At 60.0% G+C, this 20,488-nt stretch overlaps 2 protein-coding genes across 5 annotated transcripts in view; one reads left to right on the forward strand and one right to left on the reverse strand.

Moving 5' to 3' along the window:
- AP2A1 (adaptor related protein complex 2 subunit alpha 1) overlaps positions 1 to 15,414 on the forward strand; it is a 30,137-nt gene extending 14,723 nt beyond the window's left edge. The window contains exons 5-24 of one of the 2 annotated variants that reach the window (XM_047835742.1): positions 3,397 to 3,526; positions 3,904 to 4,005; positions 5,374 to 5,482; positions 8,671 to 8,821; positions 9,137 to 9,305; positions 9,412 to 9,549; positions 9,729 to 9,911; positions 10,396 to 10,493; positions 10,699 to 10,930; positions 11,038 to 11,205; positions 11,286 to 11,449; positions 11,763 to 11,828; positions 12,177 to 12,233; positions 12,344 to 12,426; positions 12,559 to 12,648; positions 13,788 to 13,911; positions 14,011 to 14,127; positions 14,260 to 14,329; positions 14,528 to 14,662; positions 14,975 to 15,414. In XM_047835742.1, the coding sequence (XP_047691698.1) occupies positions 3,397 to 3,526; positions 3,904 to 4,005; positions 5,374 to 5,482; positions 8,671 to 8,821; positions 9,137 to 9,305; positions 9,412 to 9,549; positions 9,729 to 9,911; positions 10,396 to 10,493; positions 10,699 to 10,930; positions 11,038 to 11,205; positions 11,286 to 11,449; positions 11,763 to 11,828; positions 12,177 to 12,233; positions 12,344 to 12,426; positions 12,559 to 12,648; positions 13,788 to 13,911; positions 14,011 to 14,127; positions 14,260 to 14,329; positions 14,528 to 14,662; positions 14,975 to 15,052 (2,464 nt within the window). In that variant the 3' untranslated portion in view covers positions 15,053 to 15,414. The remainder of the gene's footprint in view (positions 1 to 3,396; positions 3,527 to 3,903; positions 4,006 to 5,373; positions 5,483 to 8,670; positions 8,822 to 9,136; positions 9,306 to 9,411; positions 9,550 to 9,728; positions 9,912 to 10,395; positions 10,494 to 10,698; positions 10,931 to 11,037; positions 11,206 to 11,285; positions 11,450 to 11,762; positions 11,829 to 12,176; positions 12,234 to 12,343; positions 12,427 to 12,558; positions 12,649 to 13,787; positions 13,912 to 14,010; positions 14,128 to 14,259; positions 14,330 to 14,527; positions 14,663 to 14,974) is intronic. The other variant, XM_047835743.1, reaches the window with a different exon arrangement.
- Positions 15,193 to 20,086, reverse strand: FUZ (fuzzy planar cell polarity protein). Of its 3 annotated transcripts, none has more exons than XM_047835746.1 (11): positions 19,920 to 20,086; positions 19,377 to 19,498; positions 19,040 to 19,124; positions 18,857 to 18,925; positions 18,554 to 18,658; positions 17,557 to 17,754; positions 17,333 to 17,428; positions 16,915 to 17,021; positions 16,773 to 16,837; positions 16,619 to 16,693; positions 15,193 to 15,676 (listed from the first exon to the last, which is right to left on the reverse strand). In XM_047835746.1, exons 2-11 carry the CDS (start codon positions 19,457 to 19,459, stop codon positions 15,450 to 15,452), a joined length of 1,110 nt encoding a protein of 369 aa, XP_047691702.1. In that variant the 5' UTR covers positions 19,460 to 19,498; positions 19,920 to 20,086; the 3' UTR covers positions 15,193 to 15,449. The 3 variants fall into 3 exon arrangements, with proteins under 3 accessions (XP_047691702.1, XP_047691700.1, XP_047691701.1); XM_047835744.1 differs by having other exon boundaries at positions 19,765 to 20,086; XM_047835745.1 differs by lacking the exon at positions 17,333 to 17,428 and having other exon boundaries at positions 19,765 to 20,086.
- Between the last annotated feature and the right edge of the window lie 402 nt (positions 20,087 to 20,488).

Raw genomic sequence — 20,488 nt, forward strand, 5'->3', positions numbered from 1 at the left:
GTTTGAATGGGTAACGGCTGAGAATGTCCCAGAAACAATGAAAGAGGCCAATCCTCGGAATCAAGCAGCTCAAGAAACCACAAGCAGAACTAGAGACTGGGGGTGGGGGGTGGTAGCGGGGAGACCACTGAGGTGTCTGTTGCCGTCCAGGTCAGAACTGCCGGGGGCTGGCTATGTTTGGGAAGTGACGCTGACGGGACGGGTTACGTGGGGGTAGGAAAGAGAGAGAGGATGAGGGTGAACAGGTGTGCGGATGACCAAGACTGGGGAGGAGCAGGGACTCTAGAGGCAGGACCTGAGTCAGGTTTGGCCACGTGGGACGTGAGGTGCCTATTGGCCATCTGGGCCGAGATGTCAGGTGGGCGACTGGATGGCGGGGACTCGAGGCTGGAGAGCGAGTGTGGGAGAGCCGTGCACGGAGCACTAAAAATGGCACGCGGGCCACACACAGCCTCTCCACGGTTCAAGTCGCTACATTAGACAAAGGAAGAACATAAACGCATGAAACTTATTTTAATATTTTAATTTCACCCAGTCACTCTAAAATATTTTCACGTTGACCTTGGATCAGCATGAAAATTATCCATGTAACCGTTCGTGTCATCACCACCTGTAAGTGTGATGCACGCGCACGCACACACGTTGTGTTTCTGCTCGGGTTCTCCTCGCTTCCTGTGTCCAGCAGCCACACGTTGCTGGGCCACCGTACGGGACAGCGCAGGATGGACAGTAATTAAAGCCACGGCCAGTTGAAGCGCCTCAAGGAAGACATGAGAGGGGACGAGGAGTGACCTAAGGCTAAGCCCCGGGGCAGCCCAGCCGGTCGAGGTCTGGCCAGGGAGATGGGAGGAGAATGTAGAACGGGCCATAGGGCGGGACTAGAAGAACCCTTCGCATGGGACGGAGTGGTCAGTCGTGACAGATGCCGTTTTCGGTTTCTTTAAGATGAGGACAGGCAGCCACCATTGGCTTGGGTGAGACACAAATTGCCGGCTTCCCCAACGGGGAGAGCTTGGTGCCTGTGAGGGCCGAGAAGGAGGCCAGTGTGACAGACTCGTGGGCAGAGGCGATGTCCGAGTTGCCCACCAGGGAATGGATGCTGGGGGCTTGTGCCGCGTCAGAGTCAGCGGCCAGGCCGGGGATGTCTGAGTGCTCGGCTGGTCTCTCTCGACTCCCGAAGCTTGGCCTTGGCGGTGACGGGAGCACAGGGGAATGTATTTTTTTAGGTAGATTTTTTTTTTTTTTTTTAAATTGAAGATCAAATCCACATCACACCCAGTTCACTGTTTCAACTATTTTTTTTTTTTTAATTTTTTTTTTTCAACGTTTATTTATTTTTGGGACAGAGAGACAGAGCATGAACGGGCGAGGGGCAGAGAGAGAGAGGGAGACACAGAATCGGAAACAGGCTCGGAGCTATCAGCCCAGAGCCCGACGCGGGGCTCGAACTCACGGACCGCGAGATCGTGACCTGGCTGAAGTCGGCCGCTTAACCGACTGCGCCACCCAGGCGCCCCTCAACTATTTTAAAGCATGCAGTTCGGTGGGTTTTAGGATATTCACAATGTTGTGCAACCACGACCACTCTCTTAATTCCAGAACGTTTCTTTAGCCCCGGGAAGAAGCCCCATACCTGTTAGCCGTCACTCCCCATTGCCTTTGCCCCTCGCTCCAGGCAACCGCTCATCTGCTTTCTGTTGTGCTGGATTTGCCCGCTCTGGACATTTCAGATAAACAGAAGCGCCCAACACATGGCCTTTTGTGTCTGGCTTTTTTCACTTGGCATAATGTTTCCGTGGTTCCCCCATGTTGTATGAAGCTGTGGTTCTTTCCTTTCTGTGGCCCAATAGTGATACTCGGCTGTACTCATCCATCAGAAAGTTTCCACCTCTTTTTTTCTTTTTTTTTTTTGGACTATTACGAATAATGTACACATGCATAGTGTGAACTTTGTTTTCAGTTGGTAGATGCCTGGGTGCAGGATTGCTGGGTCATGCAGTATCACAGCTTTTTAAAAAAAGAAAGGCGGGGGCCCCTGGGTGGCCCAGTCGGTTGAGTGTCCGACTCTTGATTTCAGCTCAGGTGATCCCAGGGGTCTTGGGATCAAACCCTGCGTCGGGCTCCGAGCTGAGCCTGGAGGCTGCTTGGGATTCTCTCTCTCTCTCTGTCTCTCTGCCCTGCTCACACATATGCTCTCTCTCTCAAAAAAAAAAAAAAAAAAAGAAAGGAAACAAAAAAAAAGAAACAGTTACGGTAGAATTCCTTCCATATCCTTCACACCTGCTCCACTTTTCCCTACCTCCCTGTGCCCTGAATTTGATGGTCATAATTCCCACATGCCCCCTTGTCCTTTTATACCTGGGCACACACCCCTACATTACGCAGTTTTCAGCTTTACCTAACTAGTCGCACCGTCTGTCTTCACGTTAACCAAGGTGATAAATAGCCCTTATTCCTCCATTTGGTGTGCGGCTGGACGTTCCCTTCCCTGTAGCTGGAGGTGATGGTAGAGGTCACCTCCCTCGAGAGCTCTGATGAAGGTTCCTGTATAGAAACACCTAGAACAAAACATGGCCTGGGCTCAGGGCTCCTGACACATGGGCTGTAACAATGGTAAAAAGGTCATTAATGGAGCACCACTGGGACGGACCTTCTGCCAGTTTTGGTTTTAGTTTGACGACTGTCAGTCGGTGAACGTTCTCGAGCCATCACCTTGAACATGCGTGTGTGCCCTTCCCCAGGGTGGGTGTCCAGGAGCATATCGCCGGGCCTGGTCCGCGTCACTCCCAGGGCACGCGGGCCAGGGGCGCCCACCACCTGTCCCACCCCACCCCCACCCGCCGTGCTCCTTTCCTGAGGGCCCGTCCCCGTGTCTGCACCCCCGGCCCGGCCGGCACGCACACATCTGCCTGTCTGATGGGAGCATACAGAGCTGCTCTGTCGCCGCAGTTCGTGTTTCTACTGCTCGTCCTGGGAGAGGTCTTTGCACCCGACCTTCGACTGGTGCAGGGACTTCCCTCGGTGCCCTCGGCCCGGGCTTTGGTTGAATCCTCTCTGGGAGAGCTGCACCTCGAGGCGGCCGCCCGGGCGCTCAGAACAGCTCCCGCGCCCCCTCTGTGCTCCAGGCCACGCCAGCTGCTGGTCCACGGTGCCGTTTCTCCATCCCCCAGCCCATCGGAGAGGGTCAGCGGCTTGTCCCGGAGCCGCGCCCCACAAGTCAGGACCTCGAGCACACGCATCTGGCCCCGGTTCCTCGGTTTGTCATAAGGAGGAGATGGACAGGGCGCCTGGGTGGCTCAGTCGGCAGAGCGTTTGACTTCGGCTCGGGTCATGGTCTCGTAGTTCTGTGCGGCTGGGGTCGCACTCACCTCCCCCCGCCAAACTGTGCCCCTGCAGGGACAGCATGGACAGCGTGAAACAGAGCGCGGCCCTGTGCCTGCTGCGACTCTACAAGGCCTCGCCTGACTTAGTGCCCATGGGCGAGTGGACGGCCCGCGTGGTGCACCTGCTCAACGACCAGCACATGGTGAGGCCCCCGCCCGCTCACCGGGAGACCCTTCTGCCTTGGACGCTCACGTAGAAGCCCAGGGAGTTCCGCCTCTGCCCTGATTCCCACCTGGACGCCCAGGGACCCCCACCTCTGTCCCTGCCTTTACTCAGGCACCCAGAGATCTTGGTCCAGTGTCCTTAGTACCTGTCACCCACCCAAGTGTCCAGAAACCCCCACATCGATCCCTGATTACCCCTCCTGACTGCCCAGGGATCCTGTCCAGTGTCCCCCACACCCATCACCCCCCCGGCCCTTGAGCCTCTGCTTTCAGATCCACAGCCTGGACACTTATCCCCAGTCTGACCCTCCCCACCGCCCCCCAGCCCTGACCTGCCATTTGTCTGTCTCTGCAGGGTGTGGTCACGGCTGCTGTCAGCCTCATCACCTGTCTCTGCAAGAAGAACCCGGACGACTTTAAGACCTGCATCTCCCTGGCCGTGTCTCGCCTGAGCCGGGTGGGTGTGGTCTTGGCGCTGGCTGCAGGGAGGTGGCCTTCCCTGGAGGCTCTCTGTCCCCTGGAGCCCCTCTCTCGTCCCCCTCCTTCTCCCGGAACGGCAGCCCCGCCCAGTGGTGAGGAACTCAGGCTCTGAACTAGGTTCATCCTGGCTCGGCCACTTCCAGAGAGGCTTCACCTCTCTGGGCCTCGTGTCCCCAGTCTGTTCAATGGGGACACTCCCGGCGCCCACCTCACGGTGTAGCTGCTGTCAGTCCGTCTATATGGTGTTAGTATGAGCACCCGGGAGGTGAGAACAGCTCTCCGGATTCCCACCCCACCCCCCGCCCTCCTGTCTCTTACTTTCTCCTACTTCTCTTTCTCCTACATCTCCCTTCCTCTCTTTCCTTCTGCTTCTCTTACCACCTTCGCCCATGTCCTGGGAACATGCCCTGAGGCCTCCTGTGGGGACACAGATGAGTCAGCCTGAGCCCTGTCCTGTTCGGGGGGGAGGGGCACGCGGTAGGGCCGACAGTGTCCCAGATTTTCACAGGAGTGATCTGTGCTGTCACGGAGGTAGTGCAGGGCACTGTAGACCCCCAGAGGAGACACTTAACCCAGCCTGGCACTCTAGGAAGGCTTCCCGGGAGAGGTGATCCCCGAACTGAGACTTGGAGTGAATATGAACATTTCCTGGGCAGGTAAGGGGAGGCCTGGATTCGCAAGCAAAGAGAACAAACACACCAGCTCATTCAGTTGCTTTGTCATTCATTCACCATACATCTGAATACTCCTGTGTGCCAGGCTGGTCCGGGAGACACCTACAGTGACACTCGGGTCAGGGCACATACCATCATGGCAGTGGCACAGAGCATGGTGGGAATGCTTCCTGGAGGAGGGGTGAGCAGGAGTTTGCCATAAGGAGAAGTCCCACACCCTTCTACTAATTCCCCACCTATTCCCCGAGCCTTTCTTTCTTTCTTTTTTTTTAATGTTTGTTTATTTTTGAGAGAGAGAAGAAGCAGGGGAAAGGCAGGGGTGTGGGGGGGAGAGAATCCCAAGCAGGCTCCACGCTGTCAGCCCTTGGAGCAAGGAGCTCACGGGAGGGAATTGGATCGGCAGAGACTTCCTGCCCTGCAGATGGCAGCACTGTCAAAAACTCGACGGGCACCATGCTAACTCATTCAGATGTAAATTTTTAAAAAATAAAAAATTAAATTAAAAAAAAAAAAATCGGCGAGCACCGCAGCCGAGGTCGTCCCTCGCTGTGTGCCCCCTGGCTTCCTCCCTCCCCTCCCCGAGCCTCAGATTCCTGCGCCCCCTGGGGAAGGCAGTGTCACTCTGCCCCGCCCTTCCCTGTCCGGGCCTCACCCCCTCTTCCCGCCCCCAGATCGTCTCCTCGGCCTCCACCGACCTCCAGGACTATACCTACTACTTCGTCCCGGCGCCCTGGCTCTCGGTGAAGCTTCTGCGTCTGCTGCAGTGCTACCCGCCGCCAGGTACCGCCGAGCCCACCTGGCCGGGGATCCGGGGCCTCTGACCTGGCCAGGGGCGGGGGGCTGTCAGGGTTTCTGCGAGGCTGCAGTTAGTGGGGGGGCAACCCAAAGAATCAGACAGATCACGGCGTGTGTTGATCTGCTGTGGGCTGGGGTCCCTGGGAAGCCACGCTTGTGCTCTAGCCCTGTAACGTAGGAGCTGTTGTCACACCCATTTTAGTGGGGGGGAGACCGAGGCTTGGGAAGGAGGGGGTCCTTGCCCAAGGTCACCCAGCAGATCAGGGGGTGATTCCAGGCAGTGCCGTCTGGATTAGCATAGCTCTGTCAGAGGTGTCCGTGACCTTGTTGCTCGAGGTCACGGCCATGGTGTGGATGTTGCGCCCGTAGCGAGCCAGGTAAGGCACCGGGGGTGTCTATGTGCTCCCGACAGAGCCGGTGAGGGGGAGCCATCCCTGCAATACGCAAACAGGGAAACAGGTTTGGAGAGGCGACATCACCTTTCCAGGCCCAGGCCGTGACTAAGGGGCAGAGCCTGACTGCACCCTCTCGCTGCAAATCCCTCACTCCGCCATACGGGCCAGGGCTTCCCCTGAGCTCCCATATCCTCAGCTGTGTCACTTCACGGAGCAGTTTTGAGGGACCCTGTGCTGAGGTGCTCAGAACATAGTAGGTGACCGATAAACCAGTTCCCTTCAGTTCGGCCAGGGTACCGAGCACCTGCTGTGGCCAGAGACCGATGTGCGGCCCTGAATCTTCACAGCCAGCCGTGTGCATGAGCACATATCTGCGAACGCCTGGCCGTGTGTGTGAGTCTGCGCGTGTCTGCACGTCTGTGTGCGTACATGCACACGCTAATGGGCTATATGATGTAAGTGACACCAGAGGCCCCTCCCAGGCTGTGAAAGCCAGTGATGAATTTTATCGTGTGGTCCTGGGGAAGTCTCGGGCCCTTTTTGGGCCTCTTTCTCATCCTGGAAGGAAGAGCTCAGGCAGATCTCTAGGCTCCCTTCCATCCCAGGAGCCCTGCCTCATCATTTTGGGGTGTGCCCAGAGCATGCACCTCACCTACTCTCACCCTCTCTGCATTGTAGGCATTTCATCCATGACTCTGAGCAAATGGTGCGCAGAGAGACTGAGGGGCCGTCTCCCGTTTACTTACAAGAAATTTTTTTAAGTTTATTCATTTGTTGTGAGAGAGAGACTGAGACAGCATGAGTCAGGGGAGGGGTAGAGAGAGAGCAGCGCAGAGCCCGATGTGGAGCTTGAACTCACGAACCGTGAGATCATGACCTGAGCCGAAACCAAGAGTCGGACACTTAAGTGACTGAGCCACCCAGGCGCCCCTATTTACAAGAAATTTTTTTAACGACGCATTATGAAAAAGTTTCCAGGATACAGACAAGTAGAGCGTCCCCGTCACCTGGACTTGACATTTTGCTGTACGCTTGCTCTTATTTTGCTAATTTTTTTCTTAAACATTTAAGTCAGTTACAGACATCATGATGTTTTTACCTTTAAGTATTTGTTATGCATTGCTACAAACTGTAGGCATTTTTATTCACAGCAGTAATTCTGTGGTCACACTTAAAGCTAACAGTGGCTCCCCAGTGGCCTCGAGGCCACCGCAGATTTCCCTAATTTTCCCCAACATAGCAATCACAGTCTGTTCAGACTAGGATCCAATCAAGATACAAGCCCTGAGGGAGGCCTGGCTGGCTCAGTCGGTGAAGCACGCGACTCTTGATCTCAGGGTTGTGGGCTCGAGCCCCACGTTGGGCATAGAGGTTACTTAAAAATTTAAAAAGAAAAAAGAAAAAGAGACAAGTATCAGATTTAATTATTTCTCATAAATCTGTCTTAAATCTGTAAGGAATTGTCCCTTTATTCTGTGACCCTGGCTTTCACCCCAATTTTTTTATGAAAAACTTCAAACATGAAGAGAACTTGTGAGAACAGAGTAGTGCACGCCTAAGCCCCGCCCCAGACCCAGCAGAGACCGGTAACACTGCTCTTCACGCCCTCGTTGGCTTTGTTCTCTCAAACACCCGCTTGCTCAGTTACTTGCACACATCACAACGCTCCCCTCCCCCAAGTCCACCTGTACACATTTCATAAGACCGAGAACACGGCGCAAAACCACGGTGCCCCTGTCGCACCTGGGAAGATTCAGAATCTCTTCACAGTGTCGACTGGCTGTCCAGGCACCATGCAAACCACCCTCGTCCACAGCTTTGTTTGTGTGCCTTAAAGAAAAAAAAAAAAAAATACAATCTAGGACCACGGCTTAAATTTCATCAGGTCTTTGTCCCTGTTTGTGGCCTGGAAATAGCCCTCCACCCCCCACCCCCTCGCTCCCTGTTTTTGAAGAAGCCGGGAGGGTTTTGTCTTGAAAGGGTGTCCCGCATTCTGGATTTGGCCATAGCTGCCTCGTGTCCCGTTTTTCGTTCCTCTGCCCCATGAGCCGCCTGAGACATTTGGGCGCAACAATTTTCACGGGAACGCTTGACAGCTGGTCTTGTGTGTTTATTTAATTTTTGTTAATGTTTGTGTATTTTTGAGAGAGAGAGCACAAGCTGGGAAGGGGCAGAGAGAGAGGGACAGTATCAAAAGCAGGCTCTGTGCTGACAGGGCAGTGACAGCCTGATGTGGGGCTCGAACTCACGAGCCGTGAGATCTTGACCTGAGCCGAAGTCAGACGCAGAACTGACTGAGCCACCCGGGCGCCCCTTGCCGGCTGTTCTATCCACGTGGTGCTGCCTCGCATTCCACAGAATGGCAGTTATGGGTGTTTGTATGGACTTCCAGTCGGCGTCTGTCTGTCTCAGGTGCTCAGACCGCTCCTTAGGGAGACGCAGGTTTCACAGTGTCTCCCAGGATGGTTTCTGGAGACTTCTTTGTTCTGTGAGAAGCCTGAAGGGTGTCGGTGCTGCAGAAGGGGAAGCTGAGGCTCACCGGGGTGGGTGTCAGCACAGAGCAGGACAAGAGCCCAGGTCTGGAGTCATGTCTTCTGCTGCCTTGCTGCCACACACACCCCCTGCCCCCCGGTCACCTGGAGACCAAGGATGAGCTTGAGGGAGCAGAGACCCCAGGCCACGGCTGCAGGGCCCACACTTCCAGTGGAAGATGAGCACCGTGGGGTGGCCCCTGCTGTGCCGACAGCTCAGCCCGGGACGTGCCCTCCGTTTCCCCAGAGGATGCTGCCGTGAAGGGACGGCTGGTGGAGTGTCTGGAGACCGTGCTCAACAAGGCCCAGGAGCCGCCCAAGTCCAAGAAGGTCCAGCACTCCAACGCCAAGAACGCCATCCTCTTCGAGACCATTAGCCTCATCATCCACTACGACAGGTGCCTGCCCGGGGGCTGGGGCCCTAGACTCCTGCGTCCTAGGAGGACGGGTCTGGGGGTCGTGACTTCTATGTCAGAGGACGACGAAGCCATCCAGATTGGTGCGGGATCCCCTCCTGGAAAGCAGAATTCCCGAGTCTCTTCATGTGGGCCCAACGCCCAGATGTCTGCATCACCAGAGGGGCCGTGACGGGGATGGAGGGCGAGAGTTAAGATCCAGGTCCTGAGGGTGATGTGGGATGGGTCAGCTGGGCCCAGGTCCTCCAGCCTCTCATGTGCCCCCTCGCCCCGTCTCTGTTGCGCTCTCGCTGGCAGTGAGCCCAACCTCCTGGTGCGAGCCTGCAACCAGCTGGGCCAGTTCCTGCAGCACCGGGAGACCAACCTCCGCTACCTGGCCCTGGAGAGCATGTGCACGCTGGCCAGCTCCGAGTTCTCCCACGAGGCGGTCAAGACCCACATCGACACGGTCATCAATGCCCTCAAGGTATGACACGTCGGAGCTGGCCTGGATCTCTGCTCCCGGGGAGAGGCGCGGGGCTCGGAGGCCGTCGCGGAGCCTGGACCGTCCCCCACCTGCTCTCCTCCCTCAGACGGAGCGGGACGTCAGTGTGCGACAAAGGGCGGCCGACCTCCTCTACGCCATGTGCGACCGGAGCAACGCCAAGCAGATCGTGTCGGAGATGCTTCGGTACCTGGAGACGGCCGACTACGCCATCCGCGAAGAGATCGTAAGTCCGGGGAGGAGCTGGGCACCCGGGTCCCACGGAGGAGGGCGCTGAGGTTCGGGACTCCTGGGGTCTCCAGCCCGGGACAGCGGTGAGCCCGGGTGCGGTCATTCCACACTTTGCCCCGCGGGGACACGCGCGTGCGCGCACACCCTCACGCGGCCTCCCTCCCTGGCCGGCAGGTCCTGAAGGTGGCCATCCTGGCGGAGAAGTACGCGGTAGACTACAGCTGGTACGTGGACACCATCCTCAACCTCATCCGCATCGCGGGCGACTACGTGAGTGAGGAGGTGTGGTACCGCGTGCTGCAGATCGTCACCAACCGCGATGACGTCCAGGGCTACGCGGCCAAGACCGTCTTTGAGGTCGGCACCCCCACCTCACCCGCACCGCGGGACGCCGAGGCAGAGGCAGGACAGCCGGGGCTGAGGCACCAGCCATCCCGGGCCGCCATCCTGCTTCATCCTCCTCAGAGCAGTGCCTTGGCCTCCCTGGGCCACCGGCAGCCCCGGGGGCCAGTGTGGGGGTCGGTGGGGTGTCGTGTGCGGGCCACCCAGCATGTGTGTGGTCACTGATCTCCGGGTCCTGGCAGGTTCCCACTCCCTCGGCCCTGAGAAAGGCGGGACACGTGCGGTCCGATTTACCACCGGGGGGGGGGGGGGGGGGGGGGGCAGTCACGTGACCGGTCTGTGCCTCAGTTTTCCTATTACACCCCCACCCCCACCCATACACACACATCATAGCAGGGTGAGAGTTCCACAGGTTCATAGGAGTCCGGCGCCCCAGGCAACCCTGAGTCTGGGTGCCTGCGTGTCGCTGTCGTCACCCGCCCTGTCCCTGCCTTTGCAGGCGCTCCAGGCCCCAGCCTGCCACGAGAACATGGTAAAGGTCGGCGGCTACATCCTCGGGGAGTTTGGGAATCTGATTGCTGGGGACCCCCGCTCCAGGTGAGAGGAGGGGTGAGCACCCGGCACTTCGAGGAGTCCGGGGCTCGGGGGACCCAAAGAGTCTCAGGGTCAGTGGCGACGGGGCTCCCGGGAGCCTCTGGGACAGGGTGTCTCGTGATGGCCGCCGCCGGGGTGGCCTCTGAGGGGGGCAGCAGGGCCCCGGGCGGGGAGGGGCGCACCTGCTGACGCGCCCCGCTCCCCGCAGCCCCCCGGTGCAGTTCTCTCTGCTGCACTCCAAGTTCCACCTGTGCAGCGTGGCCACGCGGGCCCTGCTGCTGTCCACCTACATCAAGTTCATCAACCTCTTCCCGGAGACCAAGGCCACCATCCAGGGCGTGCTGCGGGCGGGCTCCCAGCTGCGCAACGCTGACGTGGAGCTGCAGCAGCGCGCCGTCGAGTACCTCACGCTCAGCTCGGTGGCCAGCACGGACGTCCTGGTCAGAGCGCCGGCCCCCGCGCGCCCCTCCTGCACCCCTGAGCCTTGGCCGCCCTCTCCTCCGCCACCGAGCCGTCCCTGACCCGCCCTCGCCCTCCCACCCCACAGGCCACGGTGCTGGAGGAGATGCCGCCCTTCCCCGAGCGCGAGTCGTCCATCCTGGCCAAGCTGAAACGCAAGAAGGGCCCCGGGGCCGGCAGCGCCCTGGATGATGGCAGGAGGGACCCCAGCAGCAATGACGTCAACGGGGGCGTGGAGCCCACTCCTAGCACTGTGGTGAGTCCCTCGGCCAACGAGGGTTGGGGGGGCCCGCGGGGCACTGCCCGTTCTCACCTCTACCTGCACCTTCCCTGCAGTCAACGCCCTCGCCCTCCGCCGACCTCCTGGGGCTGCGGGCAGCCCCTCCCCCAGCCGCACCCCCAGCGACCTCGGGTGCAGGGAACCTCCTGGTGGACGTCTTCTCCGACGGCCCGGCTGCCCAGCCCAGCCTGGGGCCCACGCCCGAGGAGGCCTTCCTCAGGTACTACCTGCCTGGGCCCCGGGCCGCCCCTTTTCCTTCTGCCCCCTCACAGCCCCCTCCTCCTTCCCTGTCCCTGTGCCTCTGTCACCCTGGCTGCCACTTCCCCGGGCCTCCTCTCTCCCTCTGGCCACTCTGTACTCTTGGCTGACCCTGGCCACACTGTGTCGTCCTTCCCCGTAGCCTCGTCTCAGCCTGCTTTTCCTTCTCTCTTTCCCTCCTCCCTCTTTCTGTCTCCGGCCCTCTGCTGCCTCTCTGGGATTGGCTGCCTGCCACGCCTGTCTTCTCTTGTCTGCTCTGGGATTGGATGGCCCAGCGAGCTGGAGCCGCCTGCCCCTGAGAGCCCCATGGCTTTGCTGGCTGACCCAGCTCCAGCTGCTGAGTAAGGGGTGGCCTCAGGGTTGGGGGGCAGATTTGCGGCCCCTGGGAGGGATAGGGGACTTCGAGCCCTTATCAAGGGGTTCCTGATGAGCTGCAGAGGCCTGGATTTGGAGGGGAGTGAAAGCCGGGGTCCTCTGATACGGGGGCAGGGGTGGGGGCACACACCAGTGTCCTGTTCCCATGAGAGACAATCACCAGTCTGATTCTGGGGTCCGTTGGGGGGAATCTCGTTATGTGGATTCTGGGGTTCTGTCCTTTTGGGGGCTCCTGTCTCTCACCTTTAGTGCTGGGTCTTCTCCTCTAGCCCCCCCCAGCCTCTTCCCATCTCACTGCTTTCTCCACCTTGCAGCCCAGGTCCTGAGGACATCGGCCCGCCCATCCCAGAAGCGGATGAGCTGCTGAATAAGTGAGTCAGGGGAGGGCTCAGGGAGGGGAGTGGGGACAGGTGGGGAGCACAGGGAAGGGCCTCGTCGACAGGCACTCCTGGCCTCCTGAGCTGCCCACCACCCCACCCAGGTTCGTGTGCAAGAACAATGGGGTCCTGTTTGAGAACCAGCTGCTGCAGATTGGAGTCAAGTCCGAGTTCCGGCAGAACTTGGGTGTGTCTGGTGCTGGGGGCGGGGTGGTTGGGCTGTGGGGATGGGGTTTCGGTGACCCCTGGGCTTGGGTGGTACCTGGAGAGGAGGCTGAAGGACCTCAGCTGGAACCCTGCCCCTCCCCACCCTGCACAGGCCGCATGTATCTGTTCTATGGCAACAAGACATCTGTGCAGTTCCAGAACTTCTCGCCCACTGTCGTCCACCCCGGCGACCTCCAGACTCATATCCTTCCGGCCTGGCCCAGCCCCCTCCCCTGAGCCTGGCCCCTCCAGGCCTGCCTTCCTGGCCACTGGGAAGCAGATGGACCCAGGTCCAGAGCCCTGTTCGGTCGTCTTACTTGAAAGCCTAAGCACCTGGTTACTTTGAGGCTTAGTGTCTGTGATACCGGGGTGGGCCTCTTCTCCCCAGGACAGCCTGCAGACAGGGAAGCGATGGGATAGGTATGCCTCAGCTTGTCTCTGTCAGGCCTCTTTGACCTCGTCCTCCAAGGAGCTCCACACCCATGATTCCAGTACCTCCTGCGCCCAAGAGCCAGGCCTGGGGGTCTCGATGCTGACCAGAGCCCTCTTGTGTCACCTGAGCCCGTCACTTTGCCTCTGTGAGCCTTCCTGTCCCCTTCTCATAGTGTTGTTTTGAAGATCGGTGTTGTTGGAAAACTCTGGAAGGGTGGCTGGCATAAAGGAAAGGGTCAGTCCCCTCTCCTTTCTCTGATAGTGGTTTTCACGCCCATGAAACTACAGGGATTAGACCCCAAAGCTAGGAGGACCTTTTCAGTCCGTTGCCTCATGCATCGATGTTTCCAGAGAACTCCCGTAGGCTCAGCTCTGTGCTGGGCATGGGGGGAGGGGAAGGGCGAGAGACGCGTAAGACCCCATCCTTGCCAACTTGAAGGGAGCCGTGGTAACGCTGCCGGTTTTTTGTGCACCTACCATGTGCCAGACACAATGATAAGTGCTTGTCCTGGATTATTTCATTGAATGCTGAGGACACTGTCCATTTTGCAGATGAGGCTTAGGAGGTAAAGTTGCTTGCCCATAGTCACCGAGGTGGTAAGATCCAGGATTCAAACTCAGGTCAGCCATCACAGCCCCGGAAGGGCTTCCACCCCGGTAGGGTGCGACATGCCATAATGGAGGTCGCTGAGCCCATGGTAGAAAGCCAGAGTAGGCACCCAGGCGGCGGTCGAAGGTCTCACTTAGGAGGGACTTTGGGCCTTGTGGTATGAGTCCGGGATGGCGGGACCAGCTCCTCAGAGGCCTGCAGGCTGGGGCCGCGGGGAAAGTTCAGAACCATCAGGGGTTCATGGCCACGACCGCCAGGGCCGCCGCCTCTTTCCGGCTTCCTTGACCACAGGCGGGCACAGCTGGCGGTGCAGACCAAGCGCGTGGCCGCGCAGGTGGACGGCGGGGCGCAGGTGCAGCAGGTGCTCAACATCGAGTGTCTGCGGGACTTCCTGACGCCCCCGCTCCTATCCGTGCGCTTCCGGTGAGTCTGAGTCTGGCAGGGCACTGCCGAGCAAGCGGGCACGGTCTCCTGGATGGGGGCGGGGCCTGATGGAGCCCTCCTTGCCACCCCTCCCTCTAGGTACGGGGGCGCCCCCCAGTCCCTCACCCTGAAGCTCCCCGTGACCATCAACAAGTTCTTCCAGCCCACAGAGATGGCGGCCCAGGACTTCTTCCAGCGCTGGAAGCAGCTGAGCCTGTGAGGGGGGGGGGGGGGGGGGGGGGGCGGAGCCACAGCCACATCTGGGGAGGCGGTGGGGCCTTGACTTGACCTGACTTGACTTTGAACTGACCTGACTTGAACTTCCTCCCCCCCCCCCCCCATCCCCAGCCCCCAACAGGAGGCTCAGAAAATCTTCAAAGCCAACCACCCCATGGATGCGGAAGTCACTAAGGCAAAAGTGAGTGACAACTGAGCAAGACAGGAGAGGGGCCCCTAATTCGGATCCGGGGAACCGTGCCCATTTTTCTGTGCCTCTGTTTTCCCCTCTGTAAAGCGGGGCCGGTTCCCACTGGCAAGGGTTTTGGGGAACTGGCTCACTACGGCCTGGTTGCTGCCGGATCGGCACCCTCTGATGGCTCCCCTTCTCTCGCCCCAGCTCTTGGGGTTTGGCTCTGCTCTCCTGGACAATGTGGACCCGAACCCCGAGAACTTCGTGGGGGCTGGAATCATCCAAACGAAAGCCCTGCAGGTGGGCTGTCTGCTCCGGCTGGAGCCCAATGCCCAGGCTCAGGTGAGTGGTGGTCTGGGAGGCGTCACCCCCTGCCTGGTTGTACGTTCTCTGTGTCCCTGTGTTCTCTATGCGCTGTCTTCCTCTCCCCTTCCCTCCTGATTTTCACCTCTCCGCATCTCCCCCCTTCTGGTTCTGGCTTTTGACCTTTCACCCTCTACCTCCTGTGTCGCTTCCATTCCTGCCTCTCGTCCCTTCGATCGCCTTTCTGATCCCTTTGCCCCTTTTCTCTTGTCTCCCTTATATCCTCCTCTCCCGGGCTCTCCGACCCCTCTGCCTCCTCCCTGAGTCCACGCCATCATGTCCCCCACCCAGATGTACCGGCTGACCCTGCGCACGAGCAAGGAACCCGTCTCCCGTCACCTGTGTGAGCTGCTGGCCCAGCAGTTCTGAGCCCTGGACTCTGCCCCCGGGGATGTGGCCGGCGCCGGGCAGCCCCTAGGACTGAGGCAGCTTTGGTGGATGGGGCAGGGAGGGGACCTCCATTGGTGACAGGGAAGACCCCAGGGGTGGGGGGATGCCTGGGACCTTCCTCCGGCCTTTTGTATTTTTATTTTTGTTCATCTGCTGCTGTTTACATTCTGGGGGGTAAGGGGGAGCCCCCTCCCTCCCTTTCCCCCCTAAGCACAGAGGGGAGAGGGGCCGGGGAAGCGGGCGCCTCCTCCCCTCCCACCCCACCCCATCGTAGCCCCTCCCGCCCCCTCCCCGTCCAGGGGCTGTGTATTATTGTGAGCGAATAAACAGAGAGACGCTAACAGCCATGTCTGTGTTCATGGCTCAGGCCGAGGGGTCAGAGGAGCGGGGTGAGGGCGTGGAGAGTGTGGGTGGCCAAGCTCCGCAGCCCATGGGTGGGGCTCTGGGCGGACACCAGCAGCAGCAACCGCCGTGGCCCCAACTGCAGGGCCACCAGCCGCCATCCTGTGCCTGGCTCCTCGGGCCCAGACACCAGGTAGCAGGCTCTCGGCACCTGGGCCCTCTGGGCTGCATCCTCCACCTTGTCCTCTGGTGTCCCCGGCTCTGGAGGAAGGACAGGAAGGGCCAAGGTGACCAGTGGGGCCTGGGCAACTAGAACACCAACCCGCAGGAGCGACGCCACATCCCGGGCCTAAATTCGACTCCTGATGGGTGGGGGCCTCATGGCTCCAGCCGGCTGTCCGTTGACTGAAGAAGGCCATGGAGTTCACCGCCCCCCCTTCTTCCCAGCCAGCCGACGCCCCCTCTTCCCTGGGGATACTGTGTGCGGCCCCGGACAAGCCGCTTAGCAATACAGACCACAGACACACAGGTCACCCCTGCCCGGTACCAGGCATGGGGCTCCCTTCTAACCCTACCGAGGACCCCGCCCCACTTGACTCGCGGGAAGTGGTTGGGGGGGGGTGGGGAGGGACAGACCTCTGTCCCTCCCAGGTAGAGCCCTTTACCATCTTGCTGCATTCATCGGGATCTTCACTGGGGTTGTAGAATCATCCTAGGTCCCTTCCTTTGTCTCTGTAGGGCCTCGTGGGTTGCAAGACAACTTTCCCTTCCTAATCCAGGCTCCGCGGGACGCCCCCCACCCCCGGCGGGGGGGGGGGGGGGGAGGGGGGCAAAAACCGCAGACAAAGCCTGTACTTTGAGCGGTTCAGTGGTGCGTGTGGGTATGGGAACCAGGCTGCCTCTGTGTGAACGCTGGCTCTCTGCTGCTTATCAGCTGAGCCTCTGTTTCCTCATCTGTACTATGGGAATGAGGATGTAACAGGCGATATCCCTCACCTATGAGGATGAAGTGAATCATTACGTACATAAGCCCTCGGCAAGAGATTCAGTGTCAGTGTTAACTACCAGGATTGCCCAGTAGATTCTGCAGTCTGGAGGCTGGGACCTCCCTGCCCCTCCCCATCAGTGTGGACGCCCCGTCCTCCCCGTGATCTGAGACTCGCTGTCCCGCAGTGTGCGAAGCAGGCACTTTCGGCCGCTGACCTGGTGGGAAGTGCGTGGCGGTGACCAACGAGTAGAAGGAGCGGAGGAGGCGCCTGCGCTGCTCAGGAGAAGGCTCTGGAGGGGGAAGAGAGACCAGGTGACCGAGAGTTCCTCCACGGCCCACGCCCCTCCCAGCCCCGCCCTCGCCAGTCACCTTGATCCCCAGAGGGCTCCACGGTGAAGAGGCAACGTTTCAATTCCAGGTGGAGGAGCAGCAGCCTGCGAGAAAGGGGGTGTCACGGGCCGGGGAAGAGGGGATGAGGGCCCCCCAACCCACGCGCCCGACCAAACCCTACCCGAGGACGTCCACGTGCAGGGGGAAGCCAGCGGGCAGCGCTCGGGGTCCCAGCGGCACGCAGGTCCGCAGCGGGTCTAGCACTGGCTGCCACCAGCGGTCCAGAAGCTGAGGCGGGGCCGGTGGGCGAGATCAGGGGCGGGTACTAGGGGAGGGGGCGTGGGCAGGGAAGAGAGGAGGGGCCCACGAGGGCGGAGGACAGAGGGGACCAAGGAGGGGATGAGAGCGAAAGAGGGACGGGGCTGGCGTGAAGGCGATTGGAACGCAGGCCACAGGAGGCGGGGCCTACAGGAGGGGCAGGGCTGACGGAGAGCGGGTCCAGTGCGGAGAGAGCGCCGGCCGGGCGCGGTGGTGAGGGGGCACAGGGGCCCGCGGCAGAGGGTGTAACGGGGAAAAAGCGGGGACACGCCCGGATTCACCTGTGGATCCAGCTGGCTGAGGGGAGGGCGCGGCCCGCAGAGCAGACACAGCTCCAAGCCCGGCAGCAGCGTCAGGGTCAGAAGCCGGTGCGGGACCTGAAGCGGGGCGCGGGATGGGCCGGCCGGAGCCCCGCCCCTCCCCCCCGAAGCCCCGCCCCCTCACGTCTCGGCCCCTTCGTCCCTTCTAGCTAGCCCACCGCAGGCGCAGAGCCCCCGCAACTCACCGTGGGACTCCCGTGTGGCAGGTACACCGGGTAGTCGCGAGCGGCCTGAGGCGGCAAGGACCCCACCAGCCAGGGGAGCAGCACGGCCTCCGGCGTCCCCAGCCGCCACCAGCTCTCTGTTGCTGCGACCACCCGGCCCGACACGACCAGGCTGCCAAAGGCCGTGCCTGCTGCCTCAGCGAACCCAGAGAGGGCTTCCTGGATAAGGCAGGCAGGCCGAGTCAGGAGTCAGGGGACACAAGCAGGGGCAGCGACGATTTTCCCAGGTGGGCCAGGGGTGTGAAGAAACTGGCATGCTCGCCTGCCTCACCCTCCCGGGGCCTGGGTTCCTTCCCCTTCACATGCAGGTACCATCCCCAAGTCACATTGGAAAGTGAGATTAAACAGGTAACGTGCCTGCTCCCTGGCCTGACAACGTGCTACTGAAGCTACCGGTTACAACAGCCCAGTGGCGGCTTATTGAAACCTACTACGTGCCAAGTAGGCGCAATCGACAGCCTACTCCAGCTCAGAGAGGTCAGGTCGCCTGCCCAGAGTCCCTCTGCTGGGAGGCGGCCATGCCAGGTGACTCAACAAGAGCGGTAGTTAAGGAAGGATAGATAGAGATCCACTGGCAAAAGGACCAGCATGTGCCAAAGCAAGGAAATTGGGAAGCTGGTGGGATTCGTGGGACCCACGAGGCAGCTGGGCGAAGGCGGACTGTGGAGTTAGAGGTCGGGGCGAGCTCGTTGGTGGGTTTCAGATCCCACAGGTCCTCAAACACCAGGCTGAGGGCATGGAAGCTGGTCCTGGGGGCGATGAGAGCCACCGGAGGGCTGTGAGCTGGGGAGGGGCGGGGTCAGCCCTGGGTGTAGAAAGACCCTTCTGGGGCCAAGTGGGGGGTTGGGGTTGGCCCAGAGGATGGGAAGAGGTTGAGGCAAAGGCCCGGGGGTAAGAGGATCAGGACTAAGCCAGGGCCACAGTGACAGGTTCAAGGGTTCCCAGGCATCCTCAGTACCTGCAGGAGAGACACCTCTGGAGGAACCACACAGTCCACACACTGGGTCAGGTCCCCGATGCGCTCAGAGTCCCCCAGGAAACTGTCAATGAGGCGGTAACTGGCCTAGCAGAGGGGAGAAGGAAGGGGCTTAAGGACCCGGATGGCCCCCAGATCTGCCGCCTCCCCTTCAGAAAACTAGCCCCTCGGAGCCTAGCTCTGGGGTCAGTTGACCAGGCCGCCGCAGAGGCTGCTGGGAACTGTAGTTCCCAAATATCAGCGACGGGGCAAGCTAACTTCCATCCTCACGTCCTGAAGCCTCACCCTCAACTCCTTCTTCAGCCTCTCTACGTTGCGGATATTGGTCAGTTCTTCAAGCCCCACAAGAAGAACCTAGAAGAAGCAAATAAGAGAGGAGGGGCTGGGGATCTGGACTCCTGGTGTGAGGGAGGAGGATACTGAGAACTCAGGTTCCTGGGTTTGGGGAAGAGGGCTAGGGAGTCTCACCATGGCCCCAAACACCATCTGGAGTAGTCTCTCCAGCCTCAGCTCCGAGGTGCCCTCCTCAGATGACAGAACAATGAGGGTGATGCTGTGAGAAAGGGGGCCAAGAAGCGAGAATGAGTCCAGGCCTCAGAAACAGGGCAGTGACTCGATCTTCTGCCGGCTACGTCTTCTGCCAGCCAGCACAACCCGCTCCTCGTACAGAGAAACCCAGGGATCAGAGAGGGTAACTGGCTTGGCAAAGCTTCCACAGCCAAGTAAACAGCTGGCCGTGGAGGCCATCTTCGACAGGGGCTTTCATCCGGGCCCTGTGCCTGCCCCCAAGCTACCACGTGGAGACCTGTCATGGAAGTTTTTCCACACCACGGTCGTGTCCTCGGTCCTTGCAGAGCTCAGCTGCACCTCGAGATTCTGCCCAAACATGTGTACGCCATTGAGAGAGCCGATGACCGAGAACGGGAGCTGGGGAAAAGTTGGGGACATTAGACGGGAGCCCCCAAACCCCTCCACCTTGGGACCCAAGTGTCCGGGGCCCCAGCCCCCTCCTCTTTCTGGATCCCCTGGCCCCTGCTCTTCTGGGAACCAGGATTATTGGTCCATTCATTACACTCGTGGCCCTCTAACTAAACTCAACTCTGAAACTTCTCCAGACCCTACTCCCTTGCCGACCCAGAGTCCACGTGCCCAGCCCCCTTCTATTTTGGAGATCCAGGCGTCCAGGGCCCCACCTGCTGGCGGGCGGGGGCGCCGCCGCGGCTGCTTCTGCAGAACAAGGGGACTCCGCTGGAGGCCGCGAGGCAGAGCAGATGCACGGTGCCCTCCGTCCCCTCCTCGCCCATTTGGAACCCCCTCCGGTCCCCTCGTGGGGGCAGTCAGTGACCACCTTGGAACATGCCCATAGTCACGCCAAGTCGGCAGGCCGGTCGGCCATCCGAAGCCGCCAGAGGGCGAGATGGGGAGCTGATTGGCAGAGAAGTAAATTCCCGCCTTCTCCATCCAACTCAAACCCACCCTCAGTCTCTATTCCAGCACCTCCCCCAAGCCCCGTTAGGTTCTCTTCCGCCCCAGCCGGAAGTCACATACCCCTAACAAAGATGGCGCCTCTGGGGCTTGCAATGCTTCGTAGTTTCTCCCTGAAATAGTTCGGCTGACTCCATTTATTTAGAGAAGAGAATGAAGAGCCCGGCTTGAAGGTAGTGACGGCGCCCAGGCGTTGTCTAGCAAGCGTCAGGTAGGCTAGGATGTTTTACATTCTAAAGTGATAAACAGCTGTGCCCGACTCAAAGATGGTGACGGTGCCGGGGCGTTGCCTAGCAACCCCGCGTTCCGTCTAATTTCCAGGCTAAGACTGCATAGAACTGTGCCCCACTCAAAGATGGCCGCATGACGAATCTCGAGCAAAGCCGAGAAAAATACCATCTCCCCCTTCCCCCTCGCGGATGGTTTGGTCCG

Source organism: Prionailurus viverrinus, chromosome E2 (genome assembly GCF_022837055.1).
Source record: "Prionailurus viverrinus isolate Anna chromosome E2, UM_Priviv_1.0, whole genome shotgun sequence".
Classification (NCBI taxonomy): domain Eukaryota; kingdom Metazoa; phylum Chordata; class Mammalia; order Carnivora; family Felidae; genus Prionailurus; species Prionailurus viverrinus.